The sequence below is a fragment of the Lissotriton vulgaris genome, chromosome 2_1, assembly GCF_964263255.1.
Source record: "Lissotriton vulgaris chromosome 2_1, aLisVul1.2, whole genome shotgun sequence".
Lineage (NCBI taxonomy): Eukaryota > Metazoa > Chordata > Amphibia > Caudata > Salamandridae > Lissotriton > Lissotriton vulgaris.
The window spans coordinates 392,390,902-392,409,741 of record NC_141687.1 but is presented as its reverse complement, the minus strand read 5'-3'; the positions used below and the strand labels follow the sequence as shown (position 1 = coordinate 392,409,741).

At 46.1% G+C, this 18,840-nt stretch overlaps 1 protein-coding gene across 5 annotated transcripts in view; it reads right to left on the bottom strand.

Moving 5' to 3' along the window:
• Positions 1 to 18,840, bottom strand: part of LOC147730436 (caspase-8-like) — a 260,962-nt gene that overhangs the window by 81,290 nt on the left and 160,832 nt on the right. For all 5 annotated transcript variants that reach the window (XM_086955245.1, XM_086955246.1, XM_086955247.1 and 2 more), the window contains one exon: positions 962 to 1,106. In XM_086955245.1, the coding sequence (XP_086811371.1) occupies positions 962 to 1,106 (145 nt within the window). The remainder of the gene's footprint in view (positions 1 to 961; positions 1,107 to 18,840) is intronic.

Here is an 18,840-nt window from a genome sequence, read left to right as displayed (position 1 = left end):
GAAGGGGGTGGGTCATTCGATGGTTTTGAACAACATAAGCAGGATTTTGACTTTTGGGAATGAGGAAGGTACAGAAATGCAGGTCCAGCATTGGGAATGGGAACATGGGAGGAGAACAGCAGGTAGGAGACCCAATACTGTATCTGCAGACTCATACAAAGGGTAGATGATCAGCACAACACTTCTAGAATATAGAGACCTGTTACAGAAAGGGAGGTTCGAAAAGGGGCCTATTTTGTGCAAGTGGTGGAACTGGTAGATGGCTCTCTCTGGTGAAGAATGGGAGGTGAAATGAAGAATTCAAGGAAGGGAGCTGTTCACACTCAGGGACTGGAATCGATTAGTACGATGACATTTGTTTTGGTTTCCATTAAATGCTATTGAGAAATGTTAAGAGATGATGTGGGGGAATGGGAACATTTGGGCATGTTCTATGGGACACTGTCAAGATAAAGGACTTTTGGAATGGAGTGATGGGTGTGATAAAGGACGCCACCAACATAACGATGCAGCATACACGGGTGGCCCTCTCCCGGGGTGGTTACCCAAGGGCCACTGGGGACCCCTGCAAGGCAGCAGCCACATTGTTCAATCTAACGCTACTGGTAGCTGGGAGGGCTATTTTGGATACGTGGGGGACTGCACTGGTCCGTCATCTTTACTATTGGTACATCTTGGGTATGGAAAAAAATCATCCACAACATCAGAAATACAAAATGTTCCTGCTAACAATTATACTCCCCTTTTTTGAATACTGAACAGAAATGACATGCCTGAGAATGTTAAAGGTATTACAAATCCATTCTATTCCCAATTTGAGTGCCATTTTGTCGGCCTTATCATACACTGCTACTATGTTACACTAATTGACTGTCCTCTTGGATTTAGATGGGTGTCCTACCAAGGGGGAATTGATTTTGAGAATGCTGACAGAAAATGTATTAACACTTAAAAAGGTTACCTTTTTTCCTCGTCTCTTCAAAACACGTAATTTTGTTAAGTAGGTCAATTCGCTGTATAGACTTCATCTGATATTTCAGCTCCTGGAAATTGTCTTCAGCCAGAAGTCCAGTCCTTTCCATTTCAAGAAATATCTCCAGCATTGTCTGCAGGAAAAAATATTGCAGCAAATGTAAAAGACATTAGGGACAGACACAAACTCAAACTTTGATAATACGGACTTGCATTTTTTTTTATGATCGACTGATCAAAATGTATTATGCTCCGCTTGCACTTTTTTTTTTTTATTCGCTGACATTGATGTACACCAACTCCCATACTAAATTGGCCTTCAAAAAATGAGTTAATTTGGGGATGGTACTTGACCAAAGTCAAAGCCATCTCCTTGAGTTCTAATCTACACTTACCTCAATATGTTGACACTGGGGTCCAATGTTATTCTCTTAATGAAACTGGTCGGTGTTTTAATTCTCAATAACTTAATGAGATGTATTATGCTATACATCACTTGGACATGAAAGGATGGGAAACTACTCTTCTCAACATCGTTTGATTTAAAATGTCGATATGACATGGACCCATTTGGGTTAAACTTGTTATTATTCCCTCTAATGAGGTGTACTGACATGCTTGACATAACAATGCACTCATGTTTTTAGAAAATTGGGTTTCCACTTAATGTTAAAGTATTGCTGTAATCATTCTCTTGTTCCCATGTAATCCATTACACTTTAATCTAATGGTGGTAAGTCAAGTCAGAGTTGTGAAGATTATATATAGAGTGTGCCACAGCAGATTCACATTTTACTACTGGAGTGGAGGGGGAATTAGAATTGAATTTTAGTTATTGCATTTGCATACCTAACATTTTTGCACTAAAAAAAAAAATACTTAACTTCTCAAAACTGTATTTTTCCTGTGTGTTCGACAAACTAGGCCGAAATGCCATCTTGAATCCTAATGCAGCCATGGAGTGTGTGTTCATTTATCCTCTCATCAAACATAAAAAAAAGTGCATCAGTTTAATGCTCTATGTTGACATGCTGTACTCGAAGAAATCTGGAGGAAGTTTTTGCAAGATTAAAGTTTCTTCCTGTCTGTTTTACCTTGGGTTTATTTAATGTCATTGCTCTAAATGTAACTAGATTTGTTTCGAAACATCCAATGACATTAAGTAACAAGCATTTACAATGCAACGGTCTCGCCTTTGCAAAAGCTAGGCCTATTGGCATTGTAAATGACAACATTTTTATTTATGTGTTTGTTTTGAAAACAGATAAATAAATGGCATTGTCATTTACAATGCCAATAGCTTAATCTCTCGCAAATGGGAGAGCTATTGCATTTGCACCCACACAGAGCCACACACAGAGCCACACACACACACGCACAGAGCCACGCACAGAGCCACGCACACAGAGCCACGCACACACACACACACAGCCACACAGAGCTGCACACAGAGCCACGCACACACACACAGAGCCACGCACACACACACACACACAGAGCCACACTCCGAGCCTTCTGAAATCTTTTTTTGTTAAGGTGCAATGTTAAAATAACATCACAAAGGGCCATTCATTGTGCATTGCTTTTTGATTCAAAAATGTCCCTTCTGCTATAAAATGGCTTTTCCCCATAATTCATAAGATGAACTTCAACAAAATAAATGGCTTTACTTTTCCCCCTTCACATAGAAGACTCAGTCTTGACATTGGGATTAAAGTGCACCACAAGCCTTAACTTAGTTGGGAAGTGACTGGTTTAAAACAGATCTTGACAGAAAGTAAGTTTTGTCTCTTCATTTTTGGTGTAAAAGCCTATGGGACTGTGTATAACAAAAAGCTCGTGTGCGTCCGATCCAGTCTGCTACTGTACTGAGTGAGCACGTGGCCTTTACACAAAGGCAACAGCCGATTCCAGGGGGCTAAGTCTGCTGCCAGCTGTGGAGAAAAGGGAGAATGCACAACTCGAAATATCACGAGAGCAAAACGAAGAGTGGAGAAGGTAGCAAAAAACAATCGCTACAATCAGAGAGGCGCTCAAAACAAGATAAAGTAAGGGGTCGAATGCAGAAAAGCACTGTAGGAAAAACGATTAGGGAGAATGATACAAGACGCGTACCAGCTTTTTTATGGGGTCAGATGTTGCACTGTGGGTGCAGAGACAGGTGAGGGCTCGAACACGTGAGGTCGCACAGGGAGGTCTCAGGGGTCGGCACAGCACTTCCAGGCACACGGAGCAGTAGAAGGCGGAGATCTCGGGCTCCCCGGAGTCCCCCAGCTGCGGGTAGGAGAGGACCAGGGGCTCGGCCTCCTCTTTCCCTCGGGCCACGCTGCCAATCATGGAGCCCATCCCTTGGTGGCCGCTGGTCGGCCTCTGCCCTCCTTTCGGTGACTGTGTCAGCAGAGAGGACGGTGGCCGCAGTGTCCATGCCCCTCCTCGTCTCTCTCCCGCTCTGCTGGGGACAGTCGCTGCTGAGGTGCCCTCCTCTCTGTTCGCTAGGTGCCACCTGTTATGTGGATGATTCAGAAAAGGAGGTGGTGATGAACAGAGTGTCTGAATTAAGCAGACCACTCTTACCCAGTCCAAAGATCAGGGCTAGATCCATCACCGTTTTTTAGCTCACTGCACCATCCCAGCTCAGAACTTGGCTATATGCAAATTAGTCTGACCCTGGCCCAGTGCATCATGGGAACAGGGCAGACCACACTACCAAGCCAATTCTTATACTGGGAAGGAAACAAGCTTCCGGGGACCGGTTTCTGGCATTTCAGCCGTCTTCGGCCCGGCTTGCTTGAATCCTGATGGTGCAATGAGCAAGGGACTCACATCTGAGTATACCCTTCCACGCTTATGGTGGACAAAAATGATTCAGAAAAGGGGGTGGTGATGAACAGAGTGTCTGAATTAAGCAGACCACTCTTACCCAGTCCAAAGATCAGGGCTAGATCCATCACCGTTTTTTATCTCACTGCACCATCCCAGCTCAGAACTTGGCTATATGCAAATTAGTCTGACCCTGGCCCAGTGCATCATGGGAACAGGGCAGACCAAACTACCAAGCCAATTCTTATACTGGGAAGGAAACAAGCTTCCGGGGACCGGTTTCTGGCATTTCAGCCATCTTCGGCCCGGCTTGCTTGAATCCTGATGGTGCAATGAGCAAGGGACTCACATCTGAGTATACCCTTCCACGCTTATGGTGGACAAAAATGATTCAGAAAAGGGGGTGGTGATGAACAGAGTGTCTGAATTAAGCAGACCACTCTTACCCAGTCCAAAGATCAGGGCTAGATCCATCACCGTTTTTTAGCTCACTGCACCATCCCAGCTCAGAACTTGGCTATATGCAAATTAGTCTGACCCTGGCCCAGTGCATCATGGGAACAGGGCAGACCAAACTACCAAGCCAATTCTTATACTGGGAAGGAAACAAGCTTGCGGGGACCGGTTTCTGGCATTTCAGCCGTCTTCGGCCCGGCTTGCTTGAATCCTGATGGTGCAATGAGCAAGGGACTCACATCGGAGTATACCCTTCCACGCTTATGGTGGACAAAAATGATTCAGAAAAGGGGGTGGTGATGAACAGAGTGTCTGAATTAAGCAGACCACTCTTACCCAGTCCAAAGATCAGGGCTAGATCCATCACCGTTTTTTAGCTCACTGCACCATCCCAGCTCAGAACTTGGCTATATGCAAATTAGTCTGACCCTGGCCCAGTGCATCATGGGAACAGGGCAGACCAAACTACCAAGCCAATTCTTATACTGGGAAGGAAACAAGCTTCCGGGGACCGGTTTCTGGCATTTCAGCCGTCTTCGGCCCGGCTTGCTTGAATCCTGATGGTGCAATGAGCAAGGGACTCACATCTGAGTATACCCTTCCACGCTTATGGTGGACAAAAATGATTCAGAAAAGGGGGTGGTGATGAACAGAGTGTCTGAATTAAGCAGACCACTCTTACCCAGTCCAAAGATCAGGGCTAGATCCATCACCGTTTTTTAGCTCACTGCACCATCCCAGCTCAGAACTTGGCTATATGCAAATTAGTCTGACCCTGGCCCAGTGCATCATGGGAACAGGGCAGACCAAACTACCAAGCCAATTCTTATACTGGGAAGGAAACAAGCTTCCGGGGACCGGTTTCTGGCATTTCAGCCGTCTTCGGCCCGGCTTGCTTGAATCCTGATGGTGCAATGAGCAAGGGACTCACATCTGAGTATACCCTTCCACGCTTATGGTGGACAAAAATGATTCAGAAAAGGGGGTGGTGATGAACAGAGTGTCTGAATTAAGCAGACCACTCTTACCCAGTCCAAAGATCAGGGCTAGATCCATCATCGTTTTTTAGCTCACTGCACCATCCCAGCTCAGAACTTGGCTATATGCAAATTAGTCTGACCCTGGCCCAGTGCATCATGGGAACAGGGCAGACCAAACTACCAAGCCAATTCTTATACTGGGAAGGAAACAAGCTTCCGGGGACCGGCTTCTGGCATTTCAGCCGTCGTCGGCCCGGCTTGCTTGAATCCTGATGGTGCAATGAGCAAGGGACTCACATCTGAGTATACCCTTCCACGCTTATGGTGGACAAAATGATTCAGAAAAGGGGGTGGTGATGAACAGAGTGTCTGAATTAAGCAGACCACTCTTACCCAGTCCAAAGATCAGGGCTAGATCCATCACCGTTTTTTAGCTCACTGCACCATCCCAGCTCAGAACTTGGCTATATGCAAATTAGTCTGACCCTGGCCCAGTGCATCATGGGAACAGGGCAGACCAAACTACCAAGCCAATTCTTATACTGGGAAGGAAACAAGCTTCCGGGGACCGGTTTCTGGCATTTCAGCCATCTTCGGCCCGGCTTGCTTGAATCCTGATGGTGCAATGAGCAAGGGACTCACATCTGAGTATACCCTTCCACGCTTATGGTGGACAAAAATGATTCAGAAAAGGGGGTGGTGATGAACAGAGTGTCTGAATTAAGCAGACCACTCTTACCCAGTCCAAAGATCAGGGCTAGATCCATCACCGTTTTTTAGCTCACTGCACCATCCCAGTTCAGAACTTGGCTATATGCAAATTAGTCTGACCCTGGCCCAGTGCATCATGGGAACAGGGCAGACCAAACTACCAAGCCAATTCTTATACTGGGAAGGAAACAAGCTTCCGGGGACCGGCTTCTGGCATTTCAGCCGTCGTCGGCCCGGCTTGCTTGAATCCTGATGGTGCAATGAGCAAGGGACTCACATCTGAGTATACCCTTCCACGCTTATGGTGGACAAAATGATTCAGAAAAGGGGGTGGTGATGAACAGAGTGTCTGAATTAAGCAGACCACTCTTATCCAGTCCAAAGATCAGGGCTAGATCCATCACCGTTTTTTAGCTCACTGCACCATCCCAGCTCAGAACTTGGCTATATGCAAATTAGTCTGACCCTGGCCCAGTGCATCATGGGAACAGGGCAGACCAAACTACCAAGCCAATTCTTATACTGGGAAGGAAACAAGCTTCCGGGGACCGGTTTCTGGCATTTCAGCCATCTTCGGCCCGGCTTGCTTGAATCCTGATGGTGCAATGAGCAAGGGACTCACATCTGAGTATACCCTTCCACGCTTATGGTGGACAAAAATGATTCAGAAAAGGGGGTGGTGATGAACAGAGTGTCTGAATTAAGCAGACCACTCTTACCCAGTCCAAAGATCAGGGCTAGATCCATCACCGTTTTTTAGCTCACTGCACCATCCCAGTTCAGAACTTGGCTATATGCAAATTAGTCTGACCCTGGCCCAGTGCATCATGGGAACAGGGCAGACCAAACTACCAAGCCAATTCTTATACTGGGAAGGAAACAAGCTTCCGGGGACCGGTTTCTGGCATTTCAGCCATCTTCGGCCCGGCTTGCTTGAATCCTGATGGTGCAATGAGCAAGGGACTCACATCTGAGTATACCCTTCCAAGCTTATGGTGGACAAAAATGATTCAGAAAAGGGGGTGGTGATGAACAGAGTGTCTGAATTAAGCAGACCACTCTTACCCAGTCCAAAGATCAGGGCTAGATCCATCACCGTTTTTTAGCTCACTGCACCATCCCAGCTCAGAACTTGGCTATATGCAAATTAGTCTGACCCTGGCCCAGTGCATCATGGGAACAGGGCAGACCAAACTACCAAGCCAATTCTTATACTGGGAAGGAAACAAGCTTGCGGGGACCGGTTTCTGGCATTTCAGCCGTCTTCGGCCCGGCTTGCTTGAATCCTGATGGTGCAATGAGCAAGGGACTCACATCGGAGTATACCCTTCCACGCTTATGGTGGACAAAAATGATTCAGAAAAGGGGGTGGTGATGAACAGAGTGTCTGAATTAAGCAGACCACTCTTACCCAGTCCAAAGATCAGGGCTAGATCCATCACCGTTGTTTAGCTCACTGCACCATCCCAGCTCAGAACTGGCTATATGCAAATTAGTCTGACCCTGGCCCAGTGCATCATGGGAACAGGGCAGACCAAACTACCAAGCCAATTCTTATACTGGGAAGGAAACAAGCTTCCGGGGACCGGTTTCTGGCATTTCAGCCGTCTTCGGCCCGGCTTGCTTGAATCCTGATGGTGCAATGAGCAAGGGACTCACATCTGAGTATACCCTTCCACGCTTATGGTGGACAAAAATGATTCAGAAAAGGGGGTGGTGATGAACAGAGTGTCTGAATTAAGCAGACCACTCTTACCCAGTCCAAAGATCAGGGCTAGATCCATCACCGTTTTTTAGCTCACTGCACCATCCCAGCTCAGAACTTGGCTATATGCAAATTAGTCTGACCCTGGCCCAGTGCATCATGGGAACAGGGCAGACCAAACTACCAAGCCAATTCTTATACTGGGAAGGAAACAAGCTTCTGGGGACCGGTTTCTGGCATTTCAGCCGTCTTCGGCCCGGCTTACTTGAATCCTGATGGTGCAATGAGCAAGGGACTCACATCTGAGTATACCCTTCCACGCTTATGGTGGACAAAAATGATTCAGAAAAGGGGGTGGTGATGAACAGAGTGTCTGAATTAAGCAGACCACTCTTACCCAGTCCAAAGATCAGGGCTAGATCCATCACCGTTTTTTAGCTCACTGCACCATCCCAGCTCAGAACTTGGCTATATGCAAATTAGTCTGACCCTGGCCCAGTGCATCATGGGAACAGGGCAGACCAAACTACCAAGCCAATTCTTATACTGGGAAGGAAACAAGCTTCCGGGGACCGGTTTCTGGCATTTCAGCCGTCTTCGGCCCGGCTTGCTTGAATCCTGATGGTGCAATGAGCAAGGGACTCACATCTGAGTATACCCTTCCACGCTTATGGTGGACAAAAATGATTCAGAAAAGGGGGTGGTGATGAACAGAGTGTCTGAATTAAGCAGACCACTCTTACCCAGTCCAAAGATCAGGGCTAGATCCATCACCGTTTTTTAGCTCACTGCACCATCCCAGCTCAGAACTTGGCTATATGCAAATTAGTCTGACCCTGGCCCAGTGCATCATGGGAACAGGGCAGACCAAACTACCCCTTTTCTGAACCTGTTATGTGGAGCACTTGTATCGCGCACGAATCACCGGGGGGCATCTCGTCGGGTTCATGCGCAGTGAGAGCTATTGCCGGCAGGGCAGGCAAGGGCGGGTGCAGCGGGAGGGGGCATGAAACCGGCGGGGCAGGCAGGGGCGGGTGCAGCGGGAGGGGGCATGGAGTCGGTGGGGCGTGTGGGGCTCGTCTGTGCCCGGAGCCCAGCGGTGACATCCCATCTTGGCACCCACGAGCTCCCCACCGCCGGGACACATGAGAGACGCACAGAAGAGGCACTCTGGGAGCGCACACAGTCCCCTTCCCTGTAGGACAGGAATTCTCGTCACAAAGCGGGTCATTCCAAGATGGCTGTATCCGCGAACAAGCCTTTAAGTACTTTGCACGTGATGTTTGCACACAGCCTTTTGTCTGTAAGCCCCTTCCTTTTCAGACAGGGCGCCCCGACTTCCTGCTGGGGTAAAAGGTTCCTTATCTTCTTTACCCTTATCTTCTTTATGGGGCCATCTGGACCCATAAAGAAGAAACCTTTTACTTCAGCAGTAAGTCAGGTCACCCAGTCGGAAAAGGACGGGGCTTAAAGAGAAAGAAGAACGTCACTAGGACCTCTTCACTTCTGGTATACCCCGACATTAGAAAGCAGACCCACATCAGTCTGTCTCTTAATTTTGGACTTCGATTATTTTTGCTTTGAGACTTGACTGTATGTCAGACTCTTTGCTGCATCTAATTGAGTTTTATGATAATCCCCTTCTGATAAGGAATATGCTACTTACCAGTATGCATCTGTTCTTGGCGTGTAGGGCTGCTGACATTCATATCGGTGCATAGATCGCCGCCTAGTGTTGGGTCCGGATGATTGCACATTGTTGTCCTGGAAGAGTCTTCGAAGTATCACGAGATAGGTGGCTCCTCCTCTGGACTACAGTGCGCATGGGCATCCTCTCCATCCTCAGATTGTTTTTCGCCATTGTGGCAGAAATGGAGTGTGATACAGTAAGAGATGTCCATGCAAGAAAGTAAGAATAAGAATGAATGCTACAGCTGCGACAGGCACCGGGGAGGAGGGTGGGCGATATGAATGTCAGCAGCCCTACATGCCAGGAACAGATGCATACTGGTAAGTAGCATATTCGGTTCGAGGCATGTGGGCTGCTGAATTCATATCTGTGCATAGAATGTATAGCAGTCTCTCCCTTAGCGGTGGCTACCTGTGCCAGCTGCAGCAGTCTGAAAAAGAGTTTTGAGAACAGCCTGTCCCACAGCTGCTTGCTGCTTGGAGTGTACATCTACGCAGTAGTGTTTGGTAAATGTATGTATGGTTGTCCATGTGGCTGCTCTACATATTTCCTCTAGAGGAATGTTCCCTAGGAAAGCCATGGATGCTCCCATTTTGCGTGTGGAATGCGCTCTTGGGGGCACTGTTAAAGTACGTTTTGCTTTAATGTAACATATTTGGATGCATTTAACTATCCATCTAGCTAAACCATTTTTTGAAATAGGGTTGCCTTTGTGTTGTGGTGAAAAGGCAACGAACAACTGTTTCGTCTTCCTGAAATCTTTTGTCCTGTCTATGTAATATAGGAGAGCTCTCTTAACATCCAGTGTGTGCAGGGCTCTTTCAGGTACTGTCTGTGGATTTGGGAAGAACACTGGCAGTTCTATTGTTTGATTGATGTGGAAGTGTGATACCACTTTGGGCATGAATTTAGGGTTTGTCCGAAGCACGACCCTATTTGCGTGAATTTGAATGAATGGCTCTTGAATAGTTAGGGCTTGCAGCTCGCTAACTCTTCTAAGCGAAGTAATGGCCACGAGAAAAGCCATACCCGTTGTCATGGGGGTATGTTGGGCGGTGTGGAGATTAACTCTAGGCAATAGCCATGCTGTATAATCTGTCTCACCCACCTGTCTGTAGTTATGGTTTTCCAGACTGGCAGGAACTGCTGTAGTCTTCCCCCGACCGGTGTTAAATGGTCTGGAGGCAGTGACAAGAAGTCACTGTTTGGTGTTGGTGGAGGTTATTACAGACTGGGTGTTTATCAATGTGTGGGTATTTAGAGTTACAGTTGGGGCATCGCTTGAAAGGACTTTGTTCCATTGACGATTGGCCCTGGTGTCGAGAAGGCCACGCGGCCCGATTCGATGTCCTGAGTAGAAAGAACAGGAACAAGTTGTTGGTACCTATCGAAGATACAATACCGACGCCCGAAGGCCTTTTAGCCTTTAGAAAGTCAGAAATCTATTTCCAAACTCCGAGTAACGAAAGTACATCCGAACCCAATGGCGGAAAAAAACAATCTGAGTATAGAGAGGATGCCCATGCACACTGTAGTCCAGAGGAGGAGCCACCTATCTCGTGATACTTCGAAGACTCTTCCAGGAACACAATGTGCAATCATCCGGACCCAACACTAGGCGGCGATCTATGCACAGATATGAATTCAGCAGCCCACATGCCTCGAACACTTTATTTTCGCCTTCTATACTGCTTCTTAATTTTACATAAACCTTCATGGTTTCTAAATTTTACTGGACTTCAGCCTTCTTAGCTTGAGGCTTATTTGAAGGACTATACTGATTTAATTGCTTCTAAACGGTTATCTGTTGTTACACATTGCCTCATATATTCTTGAAGATAACACTGTCTCCAATCCTCCATAGACACTTTATCTTAGATTATATAACAGTGTCAATTCTTTACCTGTGCCAACCTAAGGGGTTGACAGACTAGTAGTAATTATACACCAGTGTTGCAGGGGACTGTAGTCTGCTTTCTATGTCCTTGAACAAACTCTGAAACATCTGCTCTTTAATGTTTTTTGTTTCCACAATATAGGTATATATGTTTCAACAGGGATACATTATAAAAGTATTTGCTATGAATTCCTTAACTACTAATGCTGCCATCTTTTTATTTTGCATACGCTGTATGAGTGCGTAGGCCATCCAGGGCTATGAACTCAGTTTATCTTACAGGTGTAATAATTATCTCCAAGATTTGTGGAACTTTCAAATGTCATTGAGAAAGGCAAAATGCTGTAACACATTACACAGCCACAAAAAAGGAGTAAGCAGAATTCTGTAAGGCCAGTATTTTCTCTTCAATTCAAGGAACCATGGCCCCACCAGTTTTGTCTATGGACTATGTGTGGCCCTCTCCCCTAAATTCACTTCTAGAGACTACACTGAACATGTCTGTACTGCCCTTTTTTTCCTTGTCTGTTTGGGCAAATGCAATTTCATTTACATGCTTCTATGGACATTCAAAGATTGGCTAGACTGTAGCCTAGAAGTCCTAAGGTCAGTTGTCAGCTGTGTTGGGGGCTAGATCTGGCTGGCCTGTTAAACCACTACTGGGTGGTCCTTTTTCCCCAAAGGATCTCATGTGTTCCAAGTACTCGCTGATGTGTCGCTTGAGTGAGCCCGGGGCGTGGCTCCTATCCTGTAGGAAGCTGGTCTCTTTGCATGGCTTCTTGGAGCACAGAGATCTGTTCGGGGGTTGCATGCACTGTTGTAATGTTGATTTCCTTCCTGCTAGTGGAACTGCTATCGTAGTCAGCCTGTGACTCCTATTAACACAAATTCTGGAATTTCTTCAGGGGCAGGATTTCTAACCCACAGGTGCAAGGATTCAGTTCAGTGCACCAGCGCCGAGTAAAACAGTCTTAATGGACCACTGTCTCACCAAGAGCCTGCCATGTTATCTTTGTGCAGGAAATATTTTCAGGTTACTATCTGCAGTTTCGATAGAGAAGTTCAGAGACACAGCGGTGATCCAAACAACTATTTCATCTCTTGACCAATACACTTAATAACTGCACTAAGAAACCGGAACTTATAGTTTTTAAATATTTATTTTAAAAGTCTTGATTTTCTGTCGTTCATTGAGGTACACCGGTCCAGTGTAGTGGAGAGCCTTGTGAGCGTTGGTGAGGAGCTTAAAGGTGATCCTCTTGGTGACGTGGAGCCAGTGCAGGTCTTTCAGGTGGGCTGTGATGTGGTGGGGCATGTCGAGGATGAGGCGTGCCGAGGCATTCTGTATGCGTGTAGTCGTTTCTGGAGTTTGGCTGACGTTCCTGCATAGAGGGCGTTGCCGTAATCCAGTCTGCTGCTGACGAGGGCCTGGGTGACCGTCCTTCTGGTATCTGTGGGGATCCAACTGTAGATCTTGCGGAGCATGCGGAGAGTGTTGAAGCAGGAGGAGGAGACGGCGTTTACTTGCTGGGTCGTTGACAATGCAGAGTCCAGGATGACTCCCAGGTTGCGTGCGTGGTAAGTGGCCGTCAGTGCAGCTCCCAGTGCGGGAGGCCACCATGAGTTGTCCAAGGTAGAGGAGGTGGATTTGATGATGAGGACCGCCGTCTTGACAGAGTTCAGTTCCTGGCGGCTGTTCGTAATCCATTCGGTGATGGCTTTCATTCCTTCATGGAGGTTGGATTTGGTGGTAGTGGGGGCCTTGGTGAGGGAGAGAATCACTAGACAAGTTGTTATTTGCAACCGCCCATGATGAACACAAGGATGGTGGCCCACAAGAATCAGGCAACCACCATCTCTGTGCAAGCATAGCCAAAAGGGAAACTTTTTTTTTTAAGGTATCACCTCTTTCTTTAAAAAACAAGCATTGACAAAGCCAACAGATCTCGGCAACCCAAGAGCTATAGGCGTTGTCAATGTGTTTGTTTACGGTGCTAAAGTTAGGGGCAGTCCACAAAAATAAGAGTCAAGCCACAGAAAGATCTTTCTGTTTCACAGAGATTCTGGGTAGGAATAAGATACATAGTCAATAATGCACGAGCACTGCACTGAATTGTGTTTATGTCAAGTTTGCCAGTGTCGACAGCGTTGATGATATTTTGAGCAAGCACAGGATAGTGTGGGTTTTATTAAACTGCTCCCGGGTTTGTTAACCATTGGAGAGATGTTGACAAACAGTACGCTAATGAAACCGCATTTAAGTACCAAATAATTATCCCAGTTGGATTTTGTATTTTATTTTAGATAGAAATTCACATTTTAAGACTTATTAGGATTACATGTGTACAGTACAAAGTGTTGAGGTGAAAATCAGACACTGGAAAATGATGATGTCATAGTGAAATTCTGGACAAATAGAACTGTTCTTGTGACAAAAGAGAGAAACGTGGCTATGAAATGAAAAATTAACTATTGAGAGGAAAATAAAACTACAATGAAAATATAGCAGTAAAGCACTCCAAGTAGAAAACTTTAAAAACAATATAAACTGGGTCTTGGAAGCTGCTCTCTGCAGCCATCATTTTGGGAACACCGCTATTCCGGATGTGTGGCCAGTTACTGGCCTCAGAATACCAACTCTTAAACTTTTATATTCCATTTGCGCTCTACATGTCTGACTTTGAGTTTTTAAAAACCTCATTGAATCATGGAGATTTCTTAATTTTAATATTACCCTTTCTACGGGGCATCAAGGCAATTTTATCAGAAACTGATATGCCCAATATGCATTTTTCAAATAACTGGACACTGAACATACAACATCAGGTGGGGTGAGAAACTCTCTTTAAATGTATCAGGAGGTAATTGGTGTCATAATCTATTTAAATTACTTGAACTGGGGCGGCAATAGAGACAAAGATTTTGAATGTGATAAGAGCGGTACGTTCGGAAGGGACAACATACACGAATGGGCCAATTCTAAAGGAGCAAGCAGAACATATATATTCGCCCCACTTACTCCAAGCAGTAACATGTGACTCCCCCTGGAGAGACCATCACCAGCTCTGTGATGCCCATGTGCGTAGCATTTCGCTGTAGATTAACGCCATGCCCTCGCCTCCCTTGAACGGCCGTGTCATCAGGGAGGCTGTATTTTGGGGCAGGGGGTGGGAGGAAGATGGGTGGGGAGGGTGGCTCTAACGATTACTTGTTGCCAACTATGCAGCCTGAATTTCGTCACACTCATGACTGGTTGCAAGATGGTGGCCTCTGAGCAGGAGTAATGAAAGTAGTGATGTTGTTGAGGTCTTTTAATATTGCTTTCTCAAACACTGTCACTTCCGGGCCCAGCTTTTCAAGGGTGGGTGTGAATTTGGACTTGGGTTTGCTACCTGAACAATTATCTTCTTGGTTCTCTAAGGTGTTCGCCAATTTTTTTTTTTTTTTTTTTACCTGATCATTCCACAGAAGACATCTTGATTTAATCCTTTTATTCACAGATAAAAGGGTGAGGGGGGGAGAGCAAGACTTAGTCTGTATGTATGCCTGTGTAAAGGTTTAGCCGCCTGCCTAGCTCTACATGCCACCAATATAAACAAACTAATTGTATGATGCGTCCTCCAAGGCACATCTTTTTAGGTAGATGGGTTACAAGGAAATGTATGTGTTTTCAGATGAACTTACACCACACTTACTGAGAATGTGCAAACTTACGTCTTCCATCGCCCTCTATCATATTGTGCACCACAGTGGAGGTATCCACCATGTAGGTTCTAACAATGGAATCTCTTTTTGATTGCTTACATATTAAATAAGTATGTTTTTGTGGTCTGACCAGTTGTTTTTATATACTGTCTTACAGATCATCCCCCATTGACCCACCATAATCTATGTTTTAAAATGTGTGGCCTCTGAAGAAGGTGATAGTTGTTATCTTTTATCAACTGAAACGTGCATTGACTGTTTTGTGAGAGATCCTGTCCCGCAGCACAAACTGGAGTCCTTTCTCCGTTGTAACTCGCAGTGTATGTGAAGTGTGGCTAAGATGGGTATGAGTGGTATATGAGAGAGGCTGTGTTTCCTGGGAATGAATGAGTGAGTGGATTGTAATATAGGGTAAAAATAGTTATGCATGTGATATTTAGATAAATATACAAAGTTTTATAGAAAATGTACAAAATGGTTTTCCTTCTTGTGAAAATGTGTTTTGATATTGTAGAAATGAGAGATTATCAGGTTGAAATAATTAAAAACAATATTGTGGATTTGTAAATGGTGTAGTATGGCAGTATGCGTTCACCTATGTAAATAATGATTAAAAAGAAATATACAGAAAAAAGATATGATAAGGCAACATGCATGTATGGTCTTAAATTGTTTCTGGTAAGTCCACTGTGCACTTGAGCTGTTACTAAAGAGCTACAGGTCGAGTGGGATTTTTGTTTTGATGTATTGCTTTTCCCTTATCCCAGACCTAAAACTAAATAGTAGGGGGTACCTTTTCCTTTTTTGTTATTGGTGACGGAGACATTCAGTGTCCTTTTTGAAGAGAGTCCCCTACCTCGCATGCAGACTGACTGACTCACTGCTGTCATGGTTACTCAACGGGGAAATAAGGATGCGACCATTAAGGGCATGCTGTTCAAGTCTGCCACTAAATGTGCAGAACAGACCCGAGACCTCACGTCTCCTTTGCAACCTCTAGCTACGGTCTCTCATGAGGGCCACACAGATGACAACCCCCATCCATCCCCCCAGCCACACACTGGTTTATGGAAACTCTTTGCCTCATGCTGCGTGATGACATAGCGGCCCTTGAGCAGGAAGTAGCCCAGGATATCAAAGAGGTCTGAAGTGAGATGAGAGACATAGAGAAACGGATCAGAGTAGCGATACAAGGGAGGAGGAACTCTATGTGTACCGACGTGATCTGACAAAGCATCGAGACCAGAATGTGGATCTCCAATTTCATCTCAAGGACTTGGAGAACAGGTCCTGCAGCTCTAATATCTGAAACAAAGGAGTCCCACTCCAGGCACACTCTGGCAAGCTGGAAGACTATATCCTTAGTCTCTACCACCAAAGTACCCGTACTCACCAACATAGACATCATCCTGGACCACACTCATAGAGCGGACCGCCCCTCCAACGCCCCTGGGGTTCCACAGGATTTATTGACCATTCTACACCAATACAGTCAGAAAGAAATCATGTCTGCAATGGGTCACTATTGAAGGGTCGAAAGTTTGGATCTACCAAGTACTCTCCCTTTTTATTCTGCAAAGCTGCAGAACACTGAAGCCTCAGAGAGAAAGGAGTCAAATACAAATGGGGACATCCATTCCACCTTATTTTTGATCTGGAAGGCGAGACACATGTTGTGCGCAACTCATCTTCAAGTTGAAACAAGTGAGAGACTTACCTCCCATCAACACAACGTACTCCATGCCTGACTGCCCGGGTAGGGGGAGCAGACCAGACTTGGAAGAAGAACAGCAAACCCTCAGCTGCCAAGAGTTGTAGGGAGAGTTCAACTTTGTTACAGCAACTGCATCAAATTCAACCCTCCTCTGATCACGCGTCAGACTGATATTACCAATATTGCTGCTCTGGGCGGGTTGATGAATGTCTACATTGTCCGCAGCATTGATCCCCATCCCCTTCCCCCCCCCCCCATCACTCTTTGGTCCTCCACTTACAGCCAGATGAGTCACCCTCGTAATGCCACTTACCTACAATATTCTCACTTCAGAGTGTGGTGGAGCTCCGATTCCCTGCTGCTCTCCTACTCATGTCTTCAAGCCAGCGACATGAACCCCGACCACATAATGCACTGCACTCCGACAACCGGAACAATTGTTTTTAAAAGTACGAGTTAATTACCTTCGGTAACGATGTATCTGGTAGAGACGTTGTCAAGCCGCAGATTCCTTAACTTAGAATATCCCCAGGCGCGAGACTAGAGCCAGAATCTTTTTTTGCAGCAGCAGCACCTCTGCGCGCTGGGGGATGGCGCCACACGACCCCGCCCTGACGTTGTTCACATACGTAACGTCAGAGAGGTCATAAAACTCCCTCCCGGCGCGCTGATGTCAGTTTTTTTCGGAGAAACTTTTCCGCTGCACAACGTGGAACCACCAACAAAGAAACTGTGAAAGTATGGGAACAGTGCGAAGGATGAAAATCCGTGAATAAAGACGGAGGATCGTGGAAGACACCATCGTAAAAGGCAGAATTAGTGGAGGTAGTGAGAAAGAGCCCCGCAAGCTAAGCGAAGACCCTTCCCCGACTGCAACGAGGGAAGAACATCTCAACAGACAGAAATAGACTACTAGTGCCAAGTAGAAGTGTCCCGTCCACTAGGAATGGAACACAGAAAGAACGAGAGTCCACTGTAGGAAAGTAGGAAAAGACTGGCCTTTCCCCTGTAAAAGCAGAGGTAGGAAACAAAGCCTAATCCACCCTCTAAGAGGGTGACCACGAGGAGACCAGGACCCCGAGGTAGTAGAGAAGACGGAAGGAAGGGAAGGGAACTGGAGAGGAAAACGAACCTCCATGTGAATCAAAGGCAGCAAATAACAGGAAAGAAGCCCCTCAGCAGAGGTTAACCGTATATGGCCACACTCAGGCGAGTGCAACAATCTGAACCCCCCTAGGAGATAACACAATGGCAACTGAAGAGGCCAGTGGAGAACACCACTAGACAAAGTCCTCGCAGAACGGGGAGGCTGGGTGGGCGTTAAGGAATCTGCGGCTAGACAACGTCTCTACCAGATACATCATTACTGACGGTACGTAACTCGTACATCTGATAGAGATATCTAGTCGCAGATTCCTTAACTTAGAATAAATATCACAGCCATATCCCAAAGGGGAGGTGGGTCTGCGACAGAACAACAGAAAGTGCCAAGCATCCGATCTGGCAACAGAGTGACGGATAAAGTGGGGAAAGCTATGGCGGAACCGCCCAACAGCAGCCCGAGTAGCTTGAACGAGTAGAAATAACGGGATAGCCGATATCTTTAAAACGCCAGAATTGCGCTACAAAATACCTGTATAAAAATGACAGGTAGAACGGCATTATCCCTACACCAGAGCAAGAGAGCAAGAGAGAGAGCGAGAGAGAAAGAGAGAGCGAGACAGAAAGAGAGAGAAAGAGAGAAAAAGAAGGATTACTCTCCGCTTACTGATGCACGATGAGTACACCCACCCAAGCTCGAAAGGAACTTGAAGAGATGCAACCAGAGCCTAACAGACTAGCCTACAGAAGGAAGCTGAAGAAGCCGGTGTTAAGATCCCAAAGGCAAGACTAGAACCTGAGCAATGCGTTAGGATTAGCCGGGCGGGACAAGAAACACGTCAAGTGCACACCCAATACCAAAAGGGATCATTAAGGGCAATTAGCATCAATTGTAAACCTGCTGTAGCAGGTAGAAATATGCAGCAGGCAAACGGCCATAGGCACCTTAAAGTCAAATTAGGAAAATCACTCCAGTAAGCGGAAACAAGGAGATATTAGTGCAGACCACGCAGCCTCGACAAGAGGTGGCGACATAAGAAGAGGATACCAAGGCAACCAGCATATAGACATAAATGTATAAACATACAA